The 25,600-nt window shown below is 37.8% G+C and overlaps 1 protein-coding gene across 29 annotated transcripts in view; it reads right to left on the bottom strand.

Annotated features, from left to right (window-relative positions):
• The window catches only part of celf2 (cugbp, Elav-like family member 2), a 180,244-nt gene that overhangs the window by 58,414 nt on the left and 96,230 nt on the right, over nt 1-25,600 (bottom strand). For 28 of the 29 annotated variants that reach the window (XM_055189930.2, XM_055189926.2, XM_055189923.2 and 25 more), the window contains one exon: nt 26-222. In XM_055189930.2, the coding sequence (XP_055045905.1) occupies nt 26-222 (197 nt within the window). Of the gene's footprint in view, nt 1-25; nt 223-3,562; nt 3,779-25,600 lie in introns of those variants that run through there. The other variant, XM_055189933.2, reaches the window with a different exon arrangement.

Here is a 25,600-nt window from a genome sequence, read left to right as displayed (position 1 = left end):
CATAAAGACAAGAAGCACACACTACCTTTACTCTGTGGTGGGTTCTGGCTGCGGTCTCGCAGTATGTTGATCTGGTAAACGGCTCCGTAAGGCTCGAACAATTCCTTTAACTCTTTCTCAGACCAGGAGCGAGGGATCTGTCCCACGAACATCTTAATGGCGTCCGGATCAGGCTGGTCCGAGTGTTCCAGCGCGCCATTCATCTTCCCAGCTGTACCGTTACTCTGGACAGAGAAGAATCGAGTGTTATTGCGAGTGTACAAACATAGCGTGGGCTCACAGATACTTGAAGGTATAGGAAGACGGTGAGCGAGGTGGATTGGTGTCAGCATTCACAGCAAGAGCAGCTGTCTGCCGGTCAGATCGACAACTGCTCCTCATTAAAGCAGGAAGACACCGAGACAAGTGCTGATTAAAATCACAACAGTGTTATTACACTCAGCGTGTGTGCCATGTACATGTGTGTGCGTTAGCAGGTAAACATCTGGCTTGAGGAGAGTGTTTAAAATAATAGGACAAGTCACAAACTCGACAGTCATCTGCCATTGGTTAGATAAACAAATAGGCCCGCCCCTAACGTTCACCAAAAGTTCAAACAGCAAAGTTTTGAGGTCCAAGATGTATGTAGCATTTAAAACTTTACAACATATAAACAAAAATACACTTGCCACACTGACTTCTTTTGTAAGTGCATTACTGTACATCCACAAATGTTGTTGTTTGCAAACCAAGGAACGAGACTCAAGTATTTTTTAAAGTAATCGACATCATGTCATAGACGCTGTCCATGAAGCTTAACTTCAACCCGAAACATTCCCTTCACCGCTGTCTTAAATGATCGATATTACCGGAATTGAACAAGATTGTGACATGATAAAAACACCTAAGCCGATGAACACAAAGACATTTGTGTCACCAAGCTGCCCATGTTGAAGGTTCAACCGGTTCATGAGGAATTTTGGGGTGTTTGTTACAGATCCATATGGAAGCGCTTAAGAGTATTATCGACCCAAGCACTTTTCCTTTCTTCCTGCTTTCATAAAAGAAAACATATGAACAAACTCTAGAAATTTATTGATGAACTAATTTAATTTAACTTAAGTTTTTGTTACTGGTAATCAAAGACCAACATGCCTGTTGGCCTCTCATGAATATGAAAATACACAAAAGGCAAAATTGTTTCCTCATGAGACTAATCATCATCAATTATTGTATTAATATAGGGATGTATGCCTACTTCTTGTTTTAATTTAACTGTTTAACCTATTCCCAACGACGTATTGACATAATTTGGTAATATTCTCTATGCAAAGTATCTTTCTTTACTCAGTAAATTGTGCCAGTTCATCAGTATCATTAAACTTTAATGTTCTTAAGGAGTACATTTACAAAACTAAATTAGAGCGATATTTTGATTTTAAGGTATTTTGCAATAAAAGGCATAAGCATACAGTTATATTCATAATTCTAAGCTCATTTTAGTCCATCCAGACCATTCATGCAAACCAAACTAAAATGTCATGCATGCTGAAACATGTCATTTACATTTATTGAAGTGGCAGATGCTTTTACCAGAAAGCTTTTATTGGAGTACATTCAAGCTACAGTATACATTTTATCAGATTCAGTACTGTATGTATGATCCATGGGGACAAACCAATGGCCTATAAATAAACTTGCAATAACTATAATTTTCGAGGCTGTGTATTCAACTGTGTGCGTACGTTCGCGTACACGTAAAAACAAACTAGACTGAGACAATGAGACTGACCAATATTTTTGTCTGTTATAACGGTCACTGTGTCCGATTATGCGATTTTGAGTCCTATAGACAGTTTAAGTAGATGCACAAGTAGGTACGCGTTTAGACGAAACTTAACTTTCGGTCTTTGCTTGTTTAATGGTCTTGCTAGTGGCTAAAATGAACTCTGAGATAAATACCTCATAGAAAATAACACATTTTACACAGTATTGTTAGCTCAGTGTAGTTTTGATATGCTTTAGCTATGATTTGAACTACGGAAATCTACTTGTTATTTATTTTGCCTGTTATCAGAAATAAAATACTCTAAAATGACTATGTTGTTATTGATTCTTTGCGAAAGTTTACAGAAAGTTAAGTTTGTTCCAGGAAAGCCGTTTGTTTATGTTGTGCTGAAACTATATTCTTGTTATGCACAAGAAACATGTCAGACTACACCTTGCATTACGACCAATCATTGCTTGCCGTCTAAAACGGTGTGCATGCTGTCATCGAGAAAAAGGCACTAGCGTAATTATAACTAGTAGCACCAATAATTAAAAGCTGTGTATGTAAAAGCTTCTTTGCTACTATTGGAAATTTTTTATTTTATACTTTATTGTCTCATTCTTATGCGCTATCACCACCATTCATGGTACTGCCATTTATGGCTATGATGATGAGGTCATAGTCATAAACTCAGTGCACTGAAAAAAATTATTCCATTTAATCAATTTTTTAAGGTAAGTGGTTGCAATCACTTATTTAAGCTACATTTAAACAAAAGTTTTATATTTTATTTTACTTTACTAATCTTTTTTTGTTTAAATGTGGCGTGAATGGGTTGATTGCAACCACTTCCCTTGAAGGGATTTATTGAATTCGATGAATCATTTTTTTCAGTGTGTATGTCAGGCATCACTTACGGCGCATTCATACGAGGCGAAAGCGTTAACACTTGACGGAAGGCTTGTCTGAAGCGTGGCCAACAGCCAATCACAGTGGCCGCAGCACATGCTCCGGCCTTCCATAAACGTTATTGGCTGGCTCTGCCTAGGTTATTTGCATAAGGTAATCTGATTGGCTGATGCTTGCGTTGCCACTTGAAAAGTTGAGAAATGTTCAACTTCTGCCGTGAGCAACGGCAGTGATGCGGCGCCGACGGATCCACAATTCAGTTTACCAACGCTTGACGTCACCCATTAAAGGTGAATGGGAAGCTCAACGCTTACGCCCCATGTAAATGCGCCGTTACAGATCAACACCTATTTAGTATTTAGCAACTCAGTCTAACCCTGAAAAACATCAGTATGCAGAGGTTAACTTGATAGAGGGCATTTAAATATAAAACTACAGTAGAATTAAACAGCCTGTTAAATTCTAAGTAAACGATTATGGAAGACTAGTACTGTTACAAAATAGTTATGTAATAATATAAATATGTAAAATTGTTAAATATGCAACTATTACATTTAACCAAAACCACAGATCATACACATTCAACCACAGATCACAAGGCCTGTCTGCTGTGTTGCACTACCACAGTTATGTACAATTTATTACCCATCATAAAACGATTTTTTAAGATTTGTTTCCTTCGTCCCGGTACATAATTCTGTTTCTGTAATAAATAAAAAAAATTGATACACATTCTCGGATCAGAGGTGAAAACAATCAGTCAACCGGCCGACCACAAAGCTTTTAACTTTCCCTAACACTGATTCGGTGATTTGTCATTCTATTCAAAATAACAAGGCCTGGAGTTAAACCAGAGCAATAGATAAAGAGAAAAGGTTGAAGATAAAGTAGAAACACACAGACCTCTGGACCCGATTCATCCATCTCTTGCAAAAGGACCCTATTCTCTCCGCGGAGACGCCCAAGTCTTTGAACGACCTAAAGGACATTTCTGAATGCGCCGGAGGAAAGCTGCCCCCTCGGGTCCCCACAGCAACCGCTGCTCAGCTACCCCCGCCCCAATAAATCCCCCGGCAGTTACCGCGGTGAAAAGGGCACCCCTCGCCACCGATCAAAAAGCAATAATGGCGAGAGAAGCGAACATGACACAGTCGCAGGGGCCAAGAGCCAGAAACCTGACTCTGATACACAGAGAAGGATGGGACTGTGAGTGTCAGGGTGTTGTGCGTGCGTGAGCGTGTGCGCGCTTGTGTGTGTCACAATTAGTAATTGTTTCATTCGACAAGGCCTGCCTGCAGGAATACAAAGGCACAAGTCACAGGAAGCCTGTAACAGCGTGTTGTAAGGCACACAAACACACACACACACAGGCCTAGAGAGTTGAGGATTGAGAACCAGATCGTATGCAAACTCCCTTTTTTTTAATAGCACAATCAAGCGATTTGCGGTTCCATTAGCCATTCTTAAGTCCCATGTTTTCACCAATACGGATGTGATGCATTATGAAATCTGCATTGCCACATCAAAAGTAATGATGCCTTGAATCAAATATGATAAGAAATCAAAATAATGATGTGAAATACAAATGTAAAAAAAAATATTTCCAATGTGATTTCCTCGCTGCTTGCACACAGTGTGTGCTACACGGTGTAGCCTGATTCATGATCGAATGACTCTCTTTATAAGAGCAGTAAAAATGAGTTACAAAGGCTCGAATCCAACAGTTAACTAAATAAATATAAATAATTTCTGTGTTGCGCTGAAGGTTTACGAGACTTAAGCTAAAAAGTATAGTTCCGTTTACACATAGGGTCTCCATACACTGGGGTATACTTGTATTTGTGCGCGTACTTGCAAAATTGCATTTTGTCGCTAAGTGCATACGTTGAAAATCTGTGTACACGTACAAGTCAAATAAACTATGTGATCCACTTCCAGCACCATGATACTGTCTAAAGCCCAGAGAATAATCCGTTTTTTTAAGTGTACCCGAACTTTCACGCACGATCGAATGCACAGCCTTGCAAAGTATTATTTATTTGACTCGTACATGTACATAGACGTTCGACGTAGGGTTGTGCCGATAGTCAGACATATGGCAGATAGCGTGCTTTCATGATGATAGTTGGCGATGGTTATTATTATTACCATCATAGTTTTACATTAACATGTGCATTGCGTGCTTTTCATCGCATGAGAGAGTTTGTGGGCTTCATTTTGCGCGAGAAAGCTTGTAACGCATCATGGACTCTAGCTTGGACCTGAATGTGAAATTTAGCTTCTTTTTTGTCCACCAATCAAGTGCCTTGTTTTTTAAATTAGTAAAAAATAAACAAAAAAATAAATGAGTAAATTATTGCCCCGCCCCCCGATGCTATTGTGTATCAACGATATATAAGGCTGACGACAAGGCGATCTCACAAAGGGGCTTATCGCCCAATACTAGTTCGACGCATGTATTCTCCTGTAGGTGCATAAGCGACTCTTCTGGTGACAAAATTGCATCATTCGCACATAAAAAATTTACTATATTTCGGCCTTAAGCCAAGTGCATGGGTTTGGAGCAGGGTTACCTATTTGCCCAACCAATGGCAGAATGGGAAGCCTGTTCAAAAATATAACGGTTTTATCTTTTTTTGTATGTTGATGACAAAGAGACAAAGATTTAGTAAGTTTAATAATATAATAACCATCAGTAACTAAATTTAATAATAATAATAATAATAATAATACAAATATTGTATACTATATTGTGTTATGTAGTTGGGATAAATTGTTTGCTGCTTTAACATAAACATAACTGGACATAGAACTGGAATTGTTAAATTCCTAACAATTCTGTACTTACAAAGGCCTAAGGAGAGATGTTAGTAGTGTAAATACACTGGACTTTATTTAGACCATCTTTCTTTCACTCTTCTATGCTGACAAGGTAAAAAAGTAACAAAGTGAAAATAAAAGTGTTTGTCTGTGTGTGTGTGTGTGTGTGTGTGTGTGTGTGTGTGTGTGTGTGTGTGTGTGTGTGTGTGTGTGTGTGTGTCAGTGTCTGTAAATGTAAGTCCTGAGGCTCAGATTAAGTTGTCAAGAGGATCTACTCCTGCCATAACATTCTCTATCTCCCTCTCCCTCTCTCTCGTTCTATCCACTTCTCTCTCAATTTCAAGCAATTGTCTGCCTTAATGGCTTAACAAGACCTTCCATCAGCCCGGGCTGCTCTTAAAGTGTGTGCGTGTGTGTGTAATGCTGATGTAAGGAATTCAGACACACACACTTACTCATGTACTTACAGTACAAACCAGCACAATAACAATATTGCAAGTAAAATAATCTCTTGTTCTTGGACGACCGGCCTTGTTGCATAAACAATAAATCATAAATTATGGTTGGAGACACAGCTACAACTACGCTGAGGTAATTCAAGGCACAAACATCACTAAAAAAAGGTTATTCAAATTGTAAATCACATTGTTTTGTACAGTACAAAATGCCCCCTTTACAACTGTAAGTGCTTTTATAATATTGTACCAACAACAATACAATACAACACAACACACTGTTGTTTTCAAACTGTGGGTCGGGAAAGTGGGATTGGGTGGGTCGCGCAAAATAGCGGTGAATGAAACAATAAACAGTTTAGTCCAACTAATGAAAAGCTATGACATTAATTCAGATATTTACCATAATGTACTTTTATATTGCAGATAAACTTACATATCATTAATAAAATCACAGTGAAAATAAAAATGACTTAATTATAAAAGAAAGAAAAAAATATGTTTATTTCCATTTTAAAATATTGGTGCAGGATATACAGGATATATACATCTAGTGACCATCAGTGAGTCTTGGGGTGGGCTACATTCAGTTTAATGCACATTAGGTCTGCACAATTAAACTATTGAAAAACTAATCAGGATTACAATTACAGGTGAAACAATTACATAATCGGCAAAAGTCTCAATTACAGTAAGTTTGGGCAACAATTAGGCTGTGTTCACACCAGCCGCGGTAGAGGCGTCAAGTGCGAGTGATTTCAATGTTAAGTCAACGTGAAGACGCGTTGATGCGTGTCTGGAGGTCTCGCGGCGTGAATGAGGCGTTAAGCTTGGCACGGTAGACGCGATTCCGTCTCATTCGCGTGTCTAGTTTGCGCGAATGGCGCAAATTGAGTGTTGCCGCGAGAAACGCGCGAGTTGACAAATTTGAACTTTGGGGGAAAAACGCATCGCGTTAACCAATCAGGAGCTTGCTGTAGTAGTGACGTGATTACAGGAAGCGAGCGGAGTTTCAGAAGCCCCTCCCATGACGTGAATTTCCGCGTGAATGTCTCAATGACTAGAATTTCATGTGTGAATGAAGCGAGTAAACTTAAAATTTTCAAGTGGCAAACTAGACGCGGTACACGCGAATTTGATGCCTCAAGCGCGGCTGGTGTGAACCCACAGTTACAGTGGTGAATCATAGATTTTAAAATGAATAAGTTGACGCGTCCTTTATTCATACATTTAGATATTTACTAACAACATAACTACTATAGTTATTTGTGATTTACATTATATTATTTAGTTTTGGATTTGAACAATTTAACATGCAGCTGCATTTCAAAAACTTCCATTAATTAACAATAATAATCGCAATTACAATAACAAAGTGAATAATCAACAATTATGATGTTTGTCATAATCTCGCAGCCCTAATGCACATGCAAACAATACAGTTATACAAATACACAAATATAAAGGTGTGTAAATTCAGAATGTTCATTTCTTCCATTTTTTTGCTGATTTATGCCTTTAATAACAATCCAGATTTCAAGAAAATTATTTTGTAGTTTGACTTAAATGAATGCAGAAAAGCACATTCACAAGTGTGTGTGTATATTGCACAGCGCAGCACATATCAACACTATACGTTTTATAAAACATAATAATATAATATACTAATATTAACATAGCAATATGTAACGTGGCAATATCAAAGTATAGTGTGTAATAAAAATGTCTTAGACGATTGTGACAAAGCCAAAATAAATCAAACACTAAATCGGATAGAAAATTCGGATACGCACATACACACACGCTAGCTGACAGGCAGCTGGGGGAAGTTGCAAACCTGTAATTTCCTCCATTAAAAACTGAGCACAGCTGACAAGTGTGTGTGTGTGTGTGTGTGTGTATAAGAAGGAGAGAGAGAAAGTGATTTTTATTTATTTTTTCAATCACATCTTCAGTACAAGTTAACACCCGCCTGTCTGACAACTGCGGTGTCGTATATCTCTTCCTGTCTCTCTCGCTGGCGACAGGTGATGCTTTAATTCCTCTCATCAGTTAAGCTTTATGATCCTAATTAATCTCATCGGTCATAAAAATAAGGCGTTCTGCTCTGAGCTCTGAAAAATACCCAATCCATCCACACTTAATAAGGAAGATTTATCTCTGTTTCTCCATGGTTCATCTCTCTCTTTATTTCCCTGTCTCTCTTTCATCAAGTCTTAATTCAGGGCTTGTCAATCACGTTCATGATGGGGGAACCATCCGTTGAGTGACTCTGTATGCTGAATGTCCATTTTAGTGACAGATCTGAGCTATAATCATTTAAGCGTGAGACAGTTTGTGCTGCAATTTCTTTTAGCAGATAATGGCTGTCTCAAAAATGTAGCAAGCTGCCTTCATAGAAAGCATTTTTAAAGCCGGGACACAACGAGCTGAAGGTGGGGACTTAACCTTTTTTAGGTCAAATACAGTTTTGGCCATCATAAGCCTGTCTGAATCAAATTTAGCTTAAAATGCATTATGGATATCATGCAAATGTTCACATTTTACACACTTTCAGGTATCACTAAAACATCTGAATTCAATTTATTAACACCTTACATGTTTTGCATTCAAATGGTTTAACATACATGTAATTAAGGTTGCTAACTTTTTCATTCTGAAATAGGGAACAAAGGTGGCCTGACGTGTACACTGTAAAAAAATTCCGTAGAAATTCCAGCTGGGTTGTCGGTAACTTACCGTAGATTTAAATTTATGTTTTTTTACTGGCAACATTTGTTCAAAGTTAAATGAACATTAAACATTTACAAGTCTTTGTCTTTACAGAGTAAAACTAAAAAAACAGCATCAAGCAAAACCATCTGGGAAACAAAATCTGAAGCAAAAAACAGAAAAAGGTTGATGATGATTTCTAGTTCCCAGAATGCTTTGCACGAGGCTGTTATTGTATGGTTTTATTCTGTTAAGATAAAGACTTGTTAATATCTATTTTTTTTTACTTTGAACAAACTCTTGCCAGTAAATAGCATAAATGTAAATCTACTGTAAATTACCGGCAACCCAGCTGCAATAACATTGTAATTTCTACGGAATTTTTTTACAGTGTATGGTTTTGTGTGAATATACAGTGTATTTTTTAAGGCAATTTTTAAAATGAGAGCGAATCTCCTAATTAAATATTAATTTAATGCCTTGGCAACATACGATAGGTTTATTAATAGTTTGTTAATATAGCCTACAGCAGGTTCTTTTAACACAGTCCTTTAATTGAACCATTACCTTTACTAAAACACTTGTTACTCATGCACCAAGAGTTAGAAAATGTTATCCCCTTCATGTTAATATTACGTGTGACAAATTAAAAATCAAATAGATTCTGTAAGCTGTAATTTTCAAATATTTTAGTGAATAATTAAAACACACTTATAGGCTATGAAGAAGCGCCAGAATCTGCAAGCAAGGTTGGAAATGCCTTGGGACATTTCAGATTGGGGTGTTTTATTAGGCAGGTTTCGATCGGCAATTCTTTAGAAATCTTTAGAGCTTTGTACGTATGCCGTTCTTATACATGCACAAATAGCTAAATAAAGCATTATATAACAAAGAAAGTATAAAATCGTATTCTATGACCTCTTACGCATACTGATTGTGCTTGAGGGGGTCTGTGATTGGATAACAAGTGTCGATCAGCAAGCGATGACATGAAAGTACAGTGAGAGCATTTCGATAGCAGTCTCCTCTGTGTGATTACTTGACACTCTCGCAGGATTTTGATGTCATCTGCCTCTTGGTTTCTGTGGCGCCACATGAAGTCGAAAAACAAACAAACTTGTTATATCATTCACTGGTTAGATCAAAGCAGCAGTCAAAAATGTGAAGCAGGAGGACATGTACGGACAACTCAATTTGGCCCGAAATATGGGATGTCCATGTCATGATTCGGAAATCTTGTCCTTGTTTTATTCTTACTGTGCGTTCACACCAGAAGCAGAAGAGGTGGCAAAACACACCATTTGTCCGTAGCTGGACGCTTGAACATTTTGAGTATACTCGCTTCATTCGCACATAAAATTCAAGTCATTTGATACATTCACACGGAAATTCGCATCATGGGAGGGGCTTCTTCTGCCTCCGCTTGCTTCCTGTATTCACATCATTACTGATTGGCGCAAATATCCGCCAAAGTTCAGATTCCATGCTTACTGCTCCGCAGAATGCTTATTCGCATCTTTGCATTGACTTAACATGTAAATCACTCGCGCTTGCCGCCTCTTCCGCGGCTGATGTGAACGCTACATTAGTCTTGAGGCAAGATCATGAAAGGCCCATGTTTTGTGTGGAAGCACATGGCCTTTGGTTGCTTTCATCAGGCCACGTGCTCTCACTGTCTCATCTCCAGACCCCCTCGTTTCCTCATTAATTGTCTTGTTATTGGTTTATTGCCCTCACCTGTCGCCCTCTTGATTTGCTCCCCTATTTAACACCCCTGTGTTGTCTTTATCCATTTCGTGTCATTTTGACCCCTTGTGGGTTTTGGTTTTCATGTTTAGTGTTCACTCAAGCTTGCATCTGGATTCTGTCTCTCTCCATTTTGGAGAACTCTGACATTCCGGGCTAATGCAGGACAGTTGACAACATTACATGTAATGCCCCAAAATGCTGTCTAGGTAGGCTGCTCACTAGGTTTTAAGACGCAGCCAATGAGAAGCAGATGTCCTTTACAATGTCCTGACCAAGATTAGTAAACCTAACCACACATACTCATAAAATCTCACACACCAAGGTCAGACACGCAGCTTGACTCCAGAAAGACATTTCCTGTTATCACGTTCGTAAACTGTCAGAAACGTCAAACTCCGACTATATTCAGAAAAACACACCTAGGACAAAACGTTTTCCGTAAATATCACATACAGAGTCGCTTGACAACAAAGAAAGGTTGCAAAATATAAAAAATTAGTATTTTTCAAGGTCTAAGATACCAGAAAGGAAAAAACAGAAATAATGCCAACATAACTGCAAGGAATGACAGGCATCGGTGTGTGTATATGTGAGATGCACAAAACTGTTGTGTTAATCACTCCACTTGTTAAAAGTGTGAAGGGGGGGTTGGTGCTATAGAAGTTTCCATGGTAACCCTCGAAAAGCGAGGCGCTGATGTGATAAATGTCACACTTGCTAATGAAGCAGCGAGCTGGAGAGATGCCGTCTTTCTGCGCTAACAAGGAGATGCGTGCACACACAGGCCATAAAAAACACAATAATAACTTGTTTTACTGAGAAACATTTTTAACTTGCTCATAAAAACGACACATCACTTCATTTGGATATGACAACCGCATCCAAGGTGCTTGCTGATATATTTTACTCCTCAATGGATGAGCTAAAGCTGAAAATTAAGTATCGACATTTTCATTGTTGGTAAAGTTTAAAGAACATGACATTAAAACTGACCATATTTAATTGCTTTGCATGGACTTTGCTCGATTCGCCAATAGACGTTTGTTTTAAACAAAGAAAATTGATTTTTTTATATCTGCAACTTTATAATATCACATGCATGTTTTTATCCAGATTGAGACTCATTTAAGTTAGTTTACGTAGCAAAAAATGTTGACGTCTTTTATGCGCGCTCACAGATTTATTTGTTTCAATTGGTATGAAACGTCATAGCAGCTGCATTTCCATTACAGATTTGCGCAACTTTAGCGTTATTTTGTAAATGTCGACAAAAAACTATTGGGAAATGACAATGTTTCCATTAACCGATGTTAGGCGACAAAAACATAATTTTGTTGTCTTGCGATAAATAATTTCAAAAGCCATGGCGATGGGTGTGTTCCAGTTCATACGACAACATTTAAATGATATCAAAATACTGCGAAAGCATACAGAGCAGTGGACTATCAAATCGCTCTCGCTATATTTTAACGTCATGCGCCACATGAAGTCGACCACACCTCTTTAGTCTTGTCCGCCAATCAAACATACCACGCCATATTTAAAGAATGATCAAGTGACTTTTACACCCATCAGTTCTATTCCATTGTAGTTTTGTGATATATTTATTTTTTATTGCCTGAAAAATCACCTCACACAAGCGTACATTTTTTTTATATATGGGAGTGTATGCGAAATTGCAGCGTTTCCACTGGGTGCATTTTCAATTTGCTGTTTCAATTTGGGAAATTTGAAAAGTTTAAACTTTTGCTGCAACTTACTCTGACAATGGCAAAGTCTAGTTATGCTTTCGAAATGCTAAATCCTGCATATTCCCACTAGATTTGAACCCGACCCAGCTGTTTCCACATCTTATTAGTCAAAACATATCATCAGAACCTATTATTTTTATTCTTATGAGGCAACAAACTAAACTAACTTTTAAAAGTGATTAATAATTATTACAATAAATAAGTATTACCTAAATATACATTGTTTCCATATAGTTTTTCTATTTCATTCTCTCCATGACAAACACACATCCCAAAGCATCCGTCTAAACAGAGTGCTTATCCTTTTATGGAGCGCTGAAACAAAGCAGCCGTGTTTCCTCGCAAATGTTTATGGAATCAAGTGCTTAAGAGGAAAAGTGCTCATAAAATGACACTAGACACACACACCACACGCTCAAACGCCCGACTCAGCACACATACACACTTTCCTGCTAAAAGCGGCTTTAGTGAAAATCTGAGGCAACAGTGTGACAGGATTGCCAAAATCCTGCCAACACTACACCCGTATTTTACTGCCTCCCTGTTGCTATGGAAACCGGGTGGAGTAGGGAAGCGGGACTGATGATGCTGCAAAAGTCGGCCGGTGCATCTTCAAAAGACACATGCAGGAAGAGGATGCTATGCTATGGGTTTGACTTGGGTATCATCAGCATGTGTGTGTGTGTGTGTGTGTGTGTGTGTGGTTGGCAGACAGACTGCAGGAGCAGAAATCTGAGACATGAGAAGCAATCATAATGACCATGAGTTGGACCACCATCAAACTTCGACAAGCACATCATGGCCTTTGGTTCACCTATGTGTCTGTGAACATCTGGTCAGTTGGTCCTTCATGTGACAACTCCCCATCTGCCTTCCTCACAATTTTTCTCTCTCATCTGTTTTTCAACACAACCTACGACTACCTTAAATCAAGAGTTAATGGGTTAGTTCACCCCATAATTACAAATTTATCATAAATCACTTACCCATGTGTAACACATTTTTAGATATTTTGGATGAACACCAGGAGGCTTGTGACTGTCCCATAGACTGCAGTTTAATATTCACAATCAAGCCCAGAAAAATTTAAAAACATCACCAAAAAGGTCCATGTGCCATTAGTAGTTCAATAGTAAAATTATTAGGGATGCACCGAAATGAAAATTCTTGGCCGAAACCGAAAAATAGGAAACTAAGGCCAAAAAAACGAAAACTCAAAATTATGCCAATTTTTTAGACCATTGCATTTATGGCTATGACTGTGTACTAACTAAAATCAAGGCATTGCAATTGAATAAATTAATATTAAAGTTTCAAAGAATAAATTAATTACAAATTATGCAAATATTTATTTAGCACACTGCAACAATGCACAGGTATAAAATAAAATTCAATCAAAAATATTTAACTTGACCTCAATCATGTGTAGGGGAGAACCGGGGCGAAAGTAACGCGGGACGATAGCAACAAAGCGATTTTCTAATAATATTTATTTAAAATTGTAAAAAAATTATACTTAAAAGTTAATTATATTCTTCAAATTTTATGCACAGATATGTAAGAAAATAAAAACAGTGTTTTCCACAATGTTCTGTTTAAAAATTAAGTCAGAGAGATGTTGGTTTTGCCAGTTGTTGATAAGTAACAGCAATCACAACGCGCTTAAAGGAGCAGTTCACCCGTAGAAACATTAATCTTTATTGAAAGTGCGTCATATTTGTAGTCGAAATGTAACATACATTTCGAATTTAGTGCCTATTTGACCGAGAAAAGGGGTGTTTGTAGTCTCACCCCCTCAAAAAAGATATAGGACTTCTTTCAATGATGCAAAATGATGATTTTTACATCATTGAAAGAAGGAAGTGCAACACTGAAATCTGTATTTCTCCTGTCTCAGCGGAAACTGAGGAAATGATGCACGACCATTCAAAAACATGACTGGGGTTCTAACTATACATAGCTTAATGCAAATGGGTGAAGCGTCCCTTTAAGCATCCACGTCACAGGATAATAAGTGAACAGTGTCCCAATGTCAAGCTAGAGTCCTTACCAGTGCCCGAACCTGCATACACGATATACTGATTTACGACCTCGGGAGCTAGGGAACGAATTGAGACATGGGGATACTGAAATATGTCCACACGGCAAACATGTTGCTTCAGACAAGCAAGTGCAGGTCGCGGTTTCTGTTTGCGTCATCACAACATTTCGGCTGTATCGTTTCGGTGCTAAACGTCTTTAGGCCGAAAACTGAAAATGCTCTTTTGGGCAAATTTCGGCCAAACATTTTCAATCGCCGAATATTCGGTGCAGCCCTAAATATTATGAAACAACGAGAAGACTTTTGTGCGCAAAGAAAACTAAACTAATAAATTTACTCAACAATTTGTTCTCCTCCTTGGTCATTCAGTGCGCCATGACCTGCCGATGCAACTTGCTGACGTAGTTGCCAACATTTTTCTTTGTTTTTATTTAAGCCATTATGCAAACATTGTAAATAATACTTAAATACCGTATTTTCCGGACTATAAGCCGCACCTGAGTATAAGCAGCATCATTCAAAAATGCGTCATTAAGACGAAATAACATATATAAGTTCCAGTGGACTATACGTTGCGTTTAAAATCCAAGCCGAAGAACAGACATTTAATCTGGAAAGGCAAGTTATTCAACTAAACAATAGCAGACAGAACAGCAGGCTGAATAGATGTCTGTACGTTAAAGTAATATTATCAGTTATTAAAACGATAAACCATAGCATACAGAACTTACCTTGAAGGTTGAATAGGCTAAATTAACCGAACAAGCCAACTAGCGTGAAGTTCACAGACTCGTCATTCCGCATCATTGAATCCATTAAATTACATAAATATGGAAGCAGCATATAGCGGACTCTTGCGGCTGTAGACGGTAATGTTGTCTCTTGCCTCATAAATGTCAAAATTAATTCATACTAACTTACAAGTCGCACCTGACTATAAGACGCACCACCAGCCAAGTTATGAAAGTCCAAAAAATACAGTAGCCTGTATAAATGCACAAATTACTTGCCAGCATATTCTGTATCTGTACGGTGGCAACTACATCAGCAGGTCACGGCGAAAAACAAATTTTTAAATAAAATCATTATTATTGAACTACTGATGGCACATGGATCTTTTTGGCGATATCTTTCATTCTTTTCTGGGCTTGATTGTAAAAATCAAACTGCAGTCTATGGAACAGTCACAAGCCTCCTGGTTTTCATCAAAACGACACAGGGGTAAGTGATTTAATTTTGGGGTGAACTAACCCTTTAGGAGTCTGGAGCTTCATCTGCAAATATTTCATAAATGCACAGCTCCATAAATGCAATGACAAATAAGTATGCAGTAGGATTTAGACAAAATAATACTACTGAATACCCCAAAATCTATGTATTACGGTTATAGAGCGTGTACAAAAGTAGTCAGATATACAGACGTTTCGATAAATCAGTCGATAAAATTAACAATGATGAGCAAACCCACACTGAACATTCATAAATCCATTGTGGAGAATTTCACAGACTTTCGAATTGTTATTAGTTTCAACTAGACAGATGTTTAAATGTTTAACAAGCTACAATTTTGCGAAATCTTGCGAGTTTACAAGAGCATAGTATCGTCGTTCTGCTTAGTATGTAGTGCGGACAAATTACAGAGTTTACCCCTCTCTACCCTGTTTATCTTTCTCTGAAGAGCTCTTCTATAAACAGAGAAAGAGAGAAGACTCTTTGCGAAAAAACAGCGCTGATTGCAGAGCACAAAAGAAAACATTTGATTTGCTCCATTGACGCGTATAGTTAAATTACTCCTGCTTGTGAACTAAACCACAATGCATGCCTTCAATCGTCTGAAAACCGTCGAACAGATGAGCTGTCTTTCCTCTGCGGGGGAATGTGCTGCGCTGCCTTTGTTTGCTCATGCCTTCCTCTCTGCAGGTGCTCCGATTCTTAGGACATTCAGACCCTACCAGACGCCTTAATTAGACGTCCTTACAGCTTGGCCTAACAGCTCGCTAAATACGCAGCCAGAGCTATCGTTTAAAAAACAAATTTGAACAGACTCAGCTATGCTGGTTTAATTCAAAAACGTCAATAAGCAAAATGAACAAAGCCGTGCTCGTGCTGTTCAGTTGCACGTATTTCCCCTGACATCATAGCTGTGGCGGGCCGGTGAGTCACGGTAAAATTAGCCAAAGCCGTGAGCTAGACTTTCACTGCCCTTTTATTTCCCCCATCTGCTTTTAATTCTGTTGAAGGATGTCACCAACACCTCGCATTTTTGTTTGACAAACAATAAAACGGCGAAAAGATGGACGCTAACTATCAGTCAACATCTGGCCGTGCTGCGTGACTGTTGAGCTGTCAGGCGCGGCTGGCTACGCGTCCCCGGTTGAGAGCGTTGAAAAACAAACATGAGTCCTCCCACGACGTCGTTTATTAGGGAGGTGTGTAGAAATGCGCACAAGTTTCATTAGGGCACATTAGGGGGAGGTGTTCGTTTTCATTACGGTTTATGGGACGGAAAAACACCGTTACGCGTCGCAATTAACATCCGAACAGATGGCGGAGAGTGTGCGGCGAGTGCGTCTATCTCTCAAGTTCTTCTTCGCAAGAACCACCTCCGTGTTTTCACGCTTCCTTGCGGGAACAGAGTGATACTGGCAGAAGAGGAAACATGGGGGAAAACGCACACACAGGCACAGAATAGAATCGAAAACACAGGAGTCAATAAAATAAGCAGCAGTAAGCTAGCTTGAAGTGATTGGGCTCTGGTGGGCATGAGCAAGCCAAATTATTCCAGCGAGGACAAGAGCATCACACACACTTACACACTATGACACAACAAAAATGTACAGGTTCTGAACATTTGGCTTCAGAGGGCACGGCCCAAAAGCACCATATGCTGACAATATGTTCGATGGGAACCAAGCGCTGACTCACAACACTTCATCAGGCTTAAAAGTAAGGATATTTTTTGATGGTCCAGCCAGGCTAGCACTACATTTGAACAGTTCCCACCATATAATATATACTGCAATAAACCTCAACATTTTTTACAAGGGTTCCCACACCTTAGTTAACTTCAAATTCAAGGACCTTTCAAGGACTTTCCAGGTCAAATACTCTCAAATTCAAGGACTAAATGTGGGGACACATTTCAAGTGAGAGCAAAGTTACATCGTGTTACCTTTAAAGATACATTGTTACAGTTCCCTTTTGAGGGAACTCGCGCTGCGTCACTGCGGTGACACTTTGGGGACGCCTCCAGGGGTAAGTGCATAAATGTGTATATCAAATTCAACCAATGGTGAGGCTTAGCAACAAAGACGGGGTGACACTGGAGCCAGGGAGTATATCCCTATCTGATATATTGCCAAAGACGGCGTTACAGGGACGCAGGAAGTATGACAAGGGAGACGCAGCTCTCGTTACCTTCTTAGGGAACAACACTTACATACGTAAACAGAGACTTTTTTATGTGTCAAACACAACTATGCAAAAAGGAATTTGGTATAAAATCAACATTCGCATACAGAAGATATAAGCATTTAAAGCAAACAGCTTAGCACGTGTGCTTAAAAGTCTAAAATTTTTATGATATTATCCTACACTACACAGGGAATAATATGGATGCATAAAATAGATTCAAGCACTTTCAATGACCTGTATCTATGTATGTATATTTTCAAAAACTTCCCAGGGCCTTGAATTCTTTCCCCCAGATTCACAAACTTTCAAGGATCCGTGGGAACCCTGTTTTTAGCTTTAAAGTAACTTTATTTATGGAAATTAATCATTAATCATTCTCGCAAATGTTACTAATCAGGTCAGTCAGCTTGATAAATTTAAGGGTGTTTCACATGGCACACAGCAAGCCGTGGATTCGCAAAGTGGGTGCCGCTTTTCTCATAATGTGGAAGCGTTTTGTGCCGTCTAGGCGGTGGTAGGTGAACGTTCCCATGGTTACAGTTAGCAAGGTTACAATTATATTTATTAAAAACGACATAAAACATGACGAAAATGTTTTGTTTGTGTCAGTGATTGTTTCATTTTAATTGTTGTATTTAATAATTTTTCATTTGGTTTAATGATTTCCCTAAAGTGCCATCACCAAGTCCCAAGCTTACTTAAATCTCCATATGAGGTTTTAGATGTGTCATATAGCTCTGGGAACTAAATGACATTCAACTAATTTTTTATTGTCCCGTGTAAAAGGCCCATTACTGAATTCCCAGTACAGCAATATTCAAAATGTTTAGATTAAGATAAAGTCACATTGTCAGAGCCGATGGTGTAGTGGGCAACACTTCGACATGTGGTGCTTTGCCACTTTCGGTGACCCGAGTTCGATTCCCAGCTCGTGGTCATTTGCCGATCCCATACCCCTCTCTCCACCTGTACTTTCCTGTCCTCTCCTCATTCACTGTTAAATAAAAAAAATATATATATATATATATATATATATATATATATATATATATATATATATAATTTATATATATAAGATAAAGACATATTAACAATCAACCAATCTTTGTAATAATGTAAATACTGTACTATTTTTAGTCTGTCCTGAAGCTTACTCACATGATTGGACTGACGTGATAAGTAATGTTTATACTTACACAAAACAAATACGAACCCTTTCCTCTCCATCACTCTTGTCTTATCACTTGTATCACACCCTTTGAGAATAAGAAGGTCTCTTTGTAGTGTGTTTGTGTGTGCGATAAGAACACCAGATGTGTGCTTACGCTTTCTTTTGTATTAGAGTTAGCAAAAGCGTGTGTGTGTGTGTGTGCGCGCGATACAGGTGGGTGTCCGGCGTGTTTGTTTCTCTTTATTCACGGCCCGGTGCATTTGAAAGGAAGAGAGGAGAGAGCGACCACACTCGTGTAAACGCCACATTGATCTTTCACTGGCATTCAGCATTCAGACAGCCACATTAGAATGCAACATCAGAGACTGAACTGAACACAGACTGCAGATTACAGCTGCTGACTGACTGCGTGCGCGCGATACAGACCTTGAGGGTCTAAAGATAGAAATTTATTCCATTAAAATCCCATTATCTATTTAACAGAGCGGACAACAGCCAGCTCAACAGACTAAACATATCGCAGACCTATATCACTCGAGAAAAAAAACTGTGTTGTACCATGCACAGAATCTTGCACAGTGGATTTTTAGATTGTGAGAAAGTACCAGAACATAAAATATCTTTCATAACACATAATGCAAGATATTTCTGTGTAAATATATGTGCACATTTTCAAATGATGTATATAGTGCAGAGATTTGCATGGTTCAAAATGTGTTAGTCTAATATCACCTGATAATATTCTTCAATCCATACAGCATTGGTGACATAGTAACTACAGGTGTAATTGTACAAAAAATTCACTCAGATTTTCTGTGTTTTCACCTGCATTTATTAATGTAAAGCTGCTTTGAAACAATTAAACAATTGTAAAAAGCGCTATATAAATAAAATTTAATTTAATTTATTTAATTTATTTAAGTCACGGTTCGGTTCAAATTCGGTACAGTTAGGAAGAAATCTGCAAATCATAAAATTTTGGGGCGTTTATTATTAACATTTGGAAACATCAACAGTTTACATACTGTATATTAAAAACGTTTACATACATTAAAAACATTTACAAATATAAAAAATGTTTACATATATTTAAAACGTTCAGATATTTTAAACACAATTTTGAATTAAAGACCTAATTGGTTTAAAAAAATTAATTAAAAGAAAATTTTATAAAACAAATAATGATAGAAAAAAAGACTTTATGAAAAAGTAAAGAAAAGTAGCGTAACGAAATGGCAAAACCCATTTGCTTTTAGTGGCTATACTAAACAAATTTGCGGTCACCACTTTATATGTAAAGAAAATTTAATAAAACAAATAATGAGAGAAAAAAAGACTTTACGAAAAAATAAAGAAAAGTAGCGTAACGAAAATGGTAAAACCCATTTGCTTTAAAACGTTTACATATTTTAAACACAATTTTAAATTAAAGACCTAATTGGTTTAAAAAAAATTATTAAAAGAAAATTTTATAAAACAAATAATAAGAGAAAAAAGACTTTACGAAAAAGTAAAGAAAAGTAGCATAACGAAATGGTAAAACCCATTTGCTTTTAGTGGCTATGCTAAACGAATTTGCAGTGCGCCACTTTATATATGTAAAGAAAATGTAATAAAACAAATAATGAAAGAAAAAAATACTTTACGAAAAAGCAAAGAAAAGTAGCGTAACGAAATGGTAAAACCCATTTGCTTTTAGTGGCTATGCTAAACAAATTTTCGGTGCGCCACTTTATATATAAAGAAAATGTAATAAAACAAATAATGAGACGAATTGGTTCGCTATGAATATGTACCGTTACACCCCTAATAGTAACTAGTGTGCTTTTTTGTTTGCACAAAACACCTTACTATTAATTCTGTAATGCAACATATTTTTAAGCTGCAAATGAATTTTGCAAATGTGATTTGTTTGTTTGCTACTATATTATTGGTTAATATTCCCCCCACCCATTTGGCATCGGATCCTGTATACATTAACAGAAAACATATACCTTTCAGAAAAAAAGTTTCAGTTTATAGAAAGTAAACAGGCTCAGTTTTGCATTGATGTTGTCATGCGAAAAGAAAACTGCAAGATATAAAAACTGCATTGGGCCTGAAGGGAGAAGAGAATAAAAGGAAAAAGCTGAGAAAATAAGGAAGAAAAGGACGAATCATGGATTAATCCACCAGACAGATCACAGCACTTCTGCTTCTGTCGGCTCTGTCCTCCTAAATGTTTCATAAACCTTATTCTGTATGTGTGTGTGTGTGTGTGCATGTGTATGAATTCCACTGTGAGATCTCTATTAGACTGAATCATTTCTCTACAGAGTGCCCACAAATCTCACGGTTATTTGAGCTTGTAGCGCAAACGACATCAAAGTGAAGCATGCAAATATATGTCACTGTTTGTGTGTGTGTGTTTGTGCGCTCTCAGGCCCGCTTTTTGTACTCATATTTCCGCATGCTGTGTGTTAATTGGTCTATAAATGGACGTCTTGGCCCTGGACTGAAGGTCAGGAACCTGTACGGGGCTATTGATTAGGATCAAGCGGTTTCCACTAGCTCCACTGAATTATAGCTTAAATGTAAGCGCGATTCTGGCAGACTGCGCGTAGCCGTGTACGGTCTAGACAGCATGCACCCACACACTTATGTCCAATGATGACAAGGTAGGTCTCGATTAATGAGGTCTCAATTCGAAAGGGCTGTAGGCAATTACTCAAAATAACACACACACACCTGCACGCAATGACAGAAAGACGAACAAAAGGCTGGGTGGAAAAGCAGATGTGGACAAGAAAGGGACAGATGGGTCCAAAAGAAGATAAAAACATTGCTCTGTGCAGCCAGATGTGCATGAGTGTCTGGGAGAAAGGAGACGAACTGATTGGGATGGAGAGCTGTGAAGATAGACTGATCAATAGTATCGATTAAAGAGCACTTTGTTAAAGGTAGTTAACACGCAATCTGGCCATGGGCAATATGTAAAAATGTCTTACGCACAAAATCTCGCAAATATGTTTTGCAAAGGCAACATAAAATGGCATGCTTTTACAACAAATTTAATGTAGGAATGTGATGCCTTTCCAAATATTCCACATATTATTCAGCATGTTTCTTGAATTTGTATCCAGGTTTTGGATCAGGACAGTTAGCCGTATTATTTTTCTCTGCCAGTGCAGCCTTAGTTAGGCCAAAAACATAAGTTTACAACAAAATTCCATAAGTTCACACAAAAGCTTGGCCAATGAATTACAATTGTGCTGTATATTTTGTACTTAACTTGCAGTTTTGCAGGACTATTAAATATATTACAGTCACTAATCGCCAAAAATGTCTTAAACTGATTCTCTGCCATCACATCAGTTTTCAATTTGACCAGTTTTCAAGTAAAGCGACAATCCTTAAAATTTGCACTTAAGTCACCATCTCTGTTTGAAGAAACAGAAATTGCAGGTTACTTCATGTACTTATCTTTACACGAGTTGAAGTCCAATGACACCATGCTGACAATTCCTGCAAAACCGTACTTGACAGCTCAAAAGTTGTGAATCGTGTTAAGGTAAGGAGAAAGTTTTGGACTGACTTTTTATGTAATTGCTCAATAACTGATTTTTGTTTACTTTAACCAAAAAAGTTATGTATTGTGGAAATGGTGAGAATTCTCAGTAAAAGGATTACTCCACTTTCATAAAAAAGAAATAAAGATAATTTACTCACCCCCATGTCATCCAAAATATTGATGTCTTTTTTTGTTCAGTCGAGAAGAAATTCGTTTTTTTGAGGAAAACATTCCAGGATTTTTCTCCATTTAATAGACTTTATTGTACCTCAACAGTATACACTTTCAATGCAGTTTAAAATTGCTCTAAAGGATCCCAAATGAGGCATAAGGGTCTTATCTAGCGAAACGATTGCTGTTTTCAGCAAGTAAAATAAAAAATATGCACTTTTTATCCACAACTTCTTGTCTTGCACTAGCCATGTGACGCGCTACCTCAATGTCAAAAGGTCATGCACGACAGATGCGAAACTACCGTCTAAGTGTTTACAAGTGTGGAGAAAGAGGACCGGTCCGACGTGTAATGATACTAATTATTTTTTTGTGTCAGTTTATTGTTTAAAATGGTCCACAAGTGTTCGTTTCACATTTTTGATCCGTGACCTTTCGATGTGCTTACGCAAATACGTAAGGTCGCACTAACAACTCGCACGGCTGGTGTAAGACAAAAAGCTGTGGTTTAAAAGTGCTTATTTTGTATTTTTCTTGTCAAAAGTTAAGACCCTTATGCTTCGTTTGGGATCGTTTAGAGCCATTTAAAGCTGCATTGAAACGGCAATTTTAAACTGCATTGAAACTGTAAACTGTTGGGGTCCAATAAAGTCTATTAAACTGAGAAAAATCCTGGAATGTTTTTTCTCAAAAAAATTAATTTCTTCTCGACTAAGCAAATAAATACATAAATTATCGGGATTTTATTTTTATGAAAGTGGAGTAATCCTTTAACTGAGTGCATAATGCAAACCTAATGTGCATATTTATCAGTTTTAAATGTAATTTATTTTTGTTGGGTTTGTGTTTATTTCAAAACATTTCTGTTTAATACGGCAAGGCTAGACAAACAGTACTGTGCAAATGTCTTAAGGGGGTCGCACATCGGACGCTTAGCTCAGCACCGCGCCGTTCTAAAAAAAAATCAAACACATAGTTTTCTATGAGTATACGCACACTTTTCTAGCACACTATATGCTACTTTTCTTTACTTTTTCGTAAAGTCTTTTTTTCTCTCATTATTTGTTTTATTAAAAATGTCATAGTTTTCACGCCGACAGGTGGCACCTGTCCCCGGCGCCCAGCTTTGACTCAGGAAGTTGCTTAAATCCCTGTCGCGCCATTGAGCACCACTAACATAGTTTATCATTAAATAACATCATATTTGTCCCAAATCATTAACGATTAGCATTGGCTGCTAACGTATATTTTGCATTTTGAAGCAGACACTATCTGACTAAGCTCACGCAATTTAATGTGCACTTCGAGTTTACGATAGCTGTGAGTTTTCCTAGATGCGACTTGACGCGGCGTCTTCTCAAAAAAGCTCAAGATGTGTTTAGTGCCAAGATAGGCCACACAATATACTGACTGATGCCCGAAGAATGCATTTAATTGTGAAAATTGTTTTGTTTTTAATTTTGTGTACATATTTCCTGTATTTTCTGTTTGTATCTTAATAAAATAGATTGAAAAATAAATATGGATAGACAAGTTTGAAGTTTTAAAACTTTGCTAAAACAACAAAGCTGGTGGTGGTGGCCTAAGACATTTGCACAGTACTGTACACTTCCTTACTAACTATTATTTACCCATCAATTAAAAAAGCACCTCAGAACTCTCTGAACAGTCAATACTAGCGGGCCTGTGCATTCTCTCCGGCCAATCGACAATCGAGCATCAATCTGTCTACTCGTTAAGTTCTTCCACATTAAATTGACCTCCGCCCTGTACTTCACAGTGCCGTCAATCAATGCCTACATTTCCCCCGAGTGTCTCCAGCAACTCTCCCAATGACAGGAACATCTACATTCTTAAACGGAGAGAGCTCAGTAAATCGGCTTTGACTTTCAGATCAGTTGAGAGGTCCAAAGAAAAACCGTGTGAGAAGCAGATTGATGAAGTGATTAGCCAGATGTGTTCGGCTGCTTTGAATACCACAGATCTGTAAGTGAGATTCAATCTATACACCATAAGGAAACATTTGCTCCACATGTGCGCCTGGATTTCTCAACCATCTCCGGGGGTAACTGTGGGGATCGGATCCATGACGACAGATGTGTTCTGTCACCCCTTAAATTAAATAATGCTAAGTGTCTCCGCTCAATTACCGACCTTCTCATGTCTACTAGTTCTCAGTGTGTGTGTGAGAGTATGTAAGGAACGGTTGGGCTACACTACAGCAATAGATACGATCTCTGAGTCACGTTGTGTGCCTCTAAGTGAATGTGTGTAGCTCAGTTTCATACCCTTGTTCATGAAATTTGAACCTTTTATGTTCACTAACTTAAAACGCTTCACAGTCAGTCGCACATTTCAACTGCGCACTAAACAAACAGCGCAACAAGAAACAGTATATGTAATCGTTTTTAATAAATGATGTTATAAAGTTGCTAAGCCACGTTTTAAGGGGGACATTTTACAATACTTTTTTAAAAGGTGTAAAATAAATCCTTGGTGTCCCCAGAGTACGTATGTGAAGCTTTAGCTTAAAATATCATATAGATAATTTATTATAACATGTTAAAATTACAACAAAAAAAAAATCCAGATAATTTACTCACCACCATGTCATCCAAAATGTTGATGTCTTTCTTTGTTCAGTTGAGAAGAAATTATGTTTTTTGAGGAAAACATTCCAGGATTTTTCTAATTTTAATGGACTTTAATGGACCCCAACACTTAACACTTAACTCAACACTTAACAGTTTTTCTCAACGGAGTTTCAAATGACTCTAAATGATCCCAAACAAGGCATAAGGGTCTTATCTAGCCAAACGATTGTTATTTTTGACAAGAAAAATAAAAAATATGCACTTTTAAGTGTTGGGGTCCATTAAAGTCCATTAAAAGTCTTTAAAAAACAATTTCTTCTTGACTGAACAAAGAAAGACATCAACATTTTGGATGAACAAAATGTATGAGAAAATTGACTAATCCTTTAAATGTAAATGAGCTGATCTCTTCACTAAATGGCAGAGCCATGGTTGGATAGTGCAGATTAAGGGGCGGTATTATCCCCTTTTGACATCATAAGGGGAACCAATTTTCAATGACCTATTTTCTCA

Source organism: Misgurnus anguillicaudatus, chromosome 1 (assembly GCF_027580225.2).
Source record: "Misgurnus anguillicaudatus chromosome 1, ASM2758022v2, whole genome shotgun sequence".
Classification (NCBI taxonomy): Eukaryota; Metazoa; Chordata; class Actinopteri; order Cypriniformes; family Cobitidae; genus Misgurnus; species Misgurnus anguillicaudatus.
Note: the sequence above shows the minus strand (reverse complement) of the source record. Positions and strands in the feature narration are given on the sequence as shown.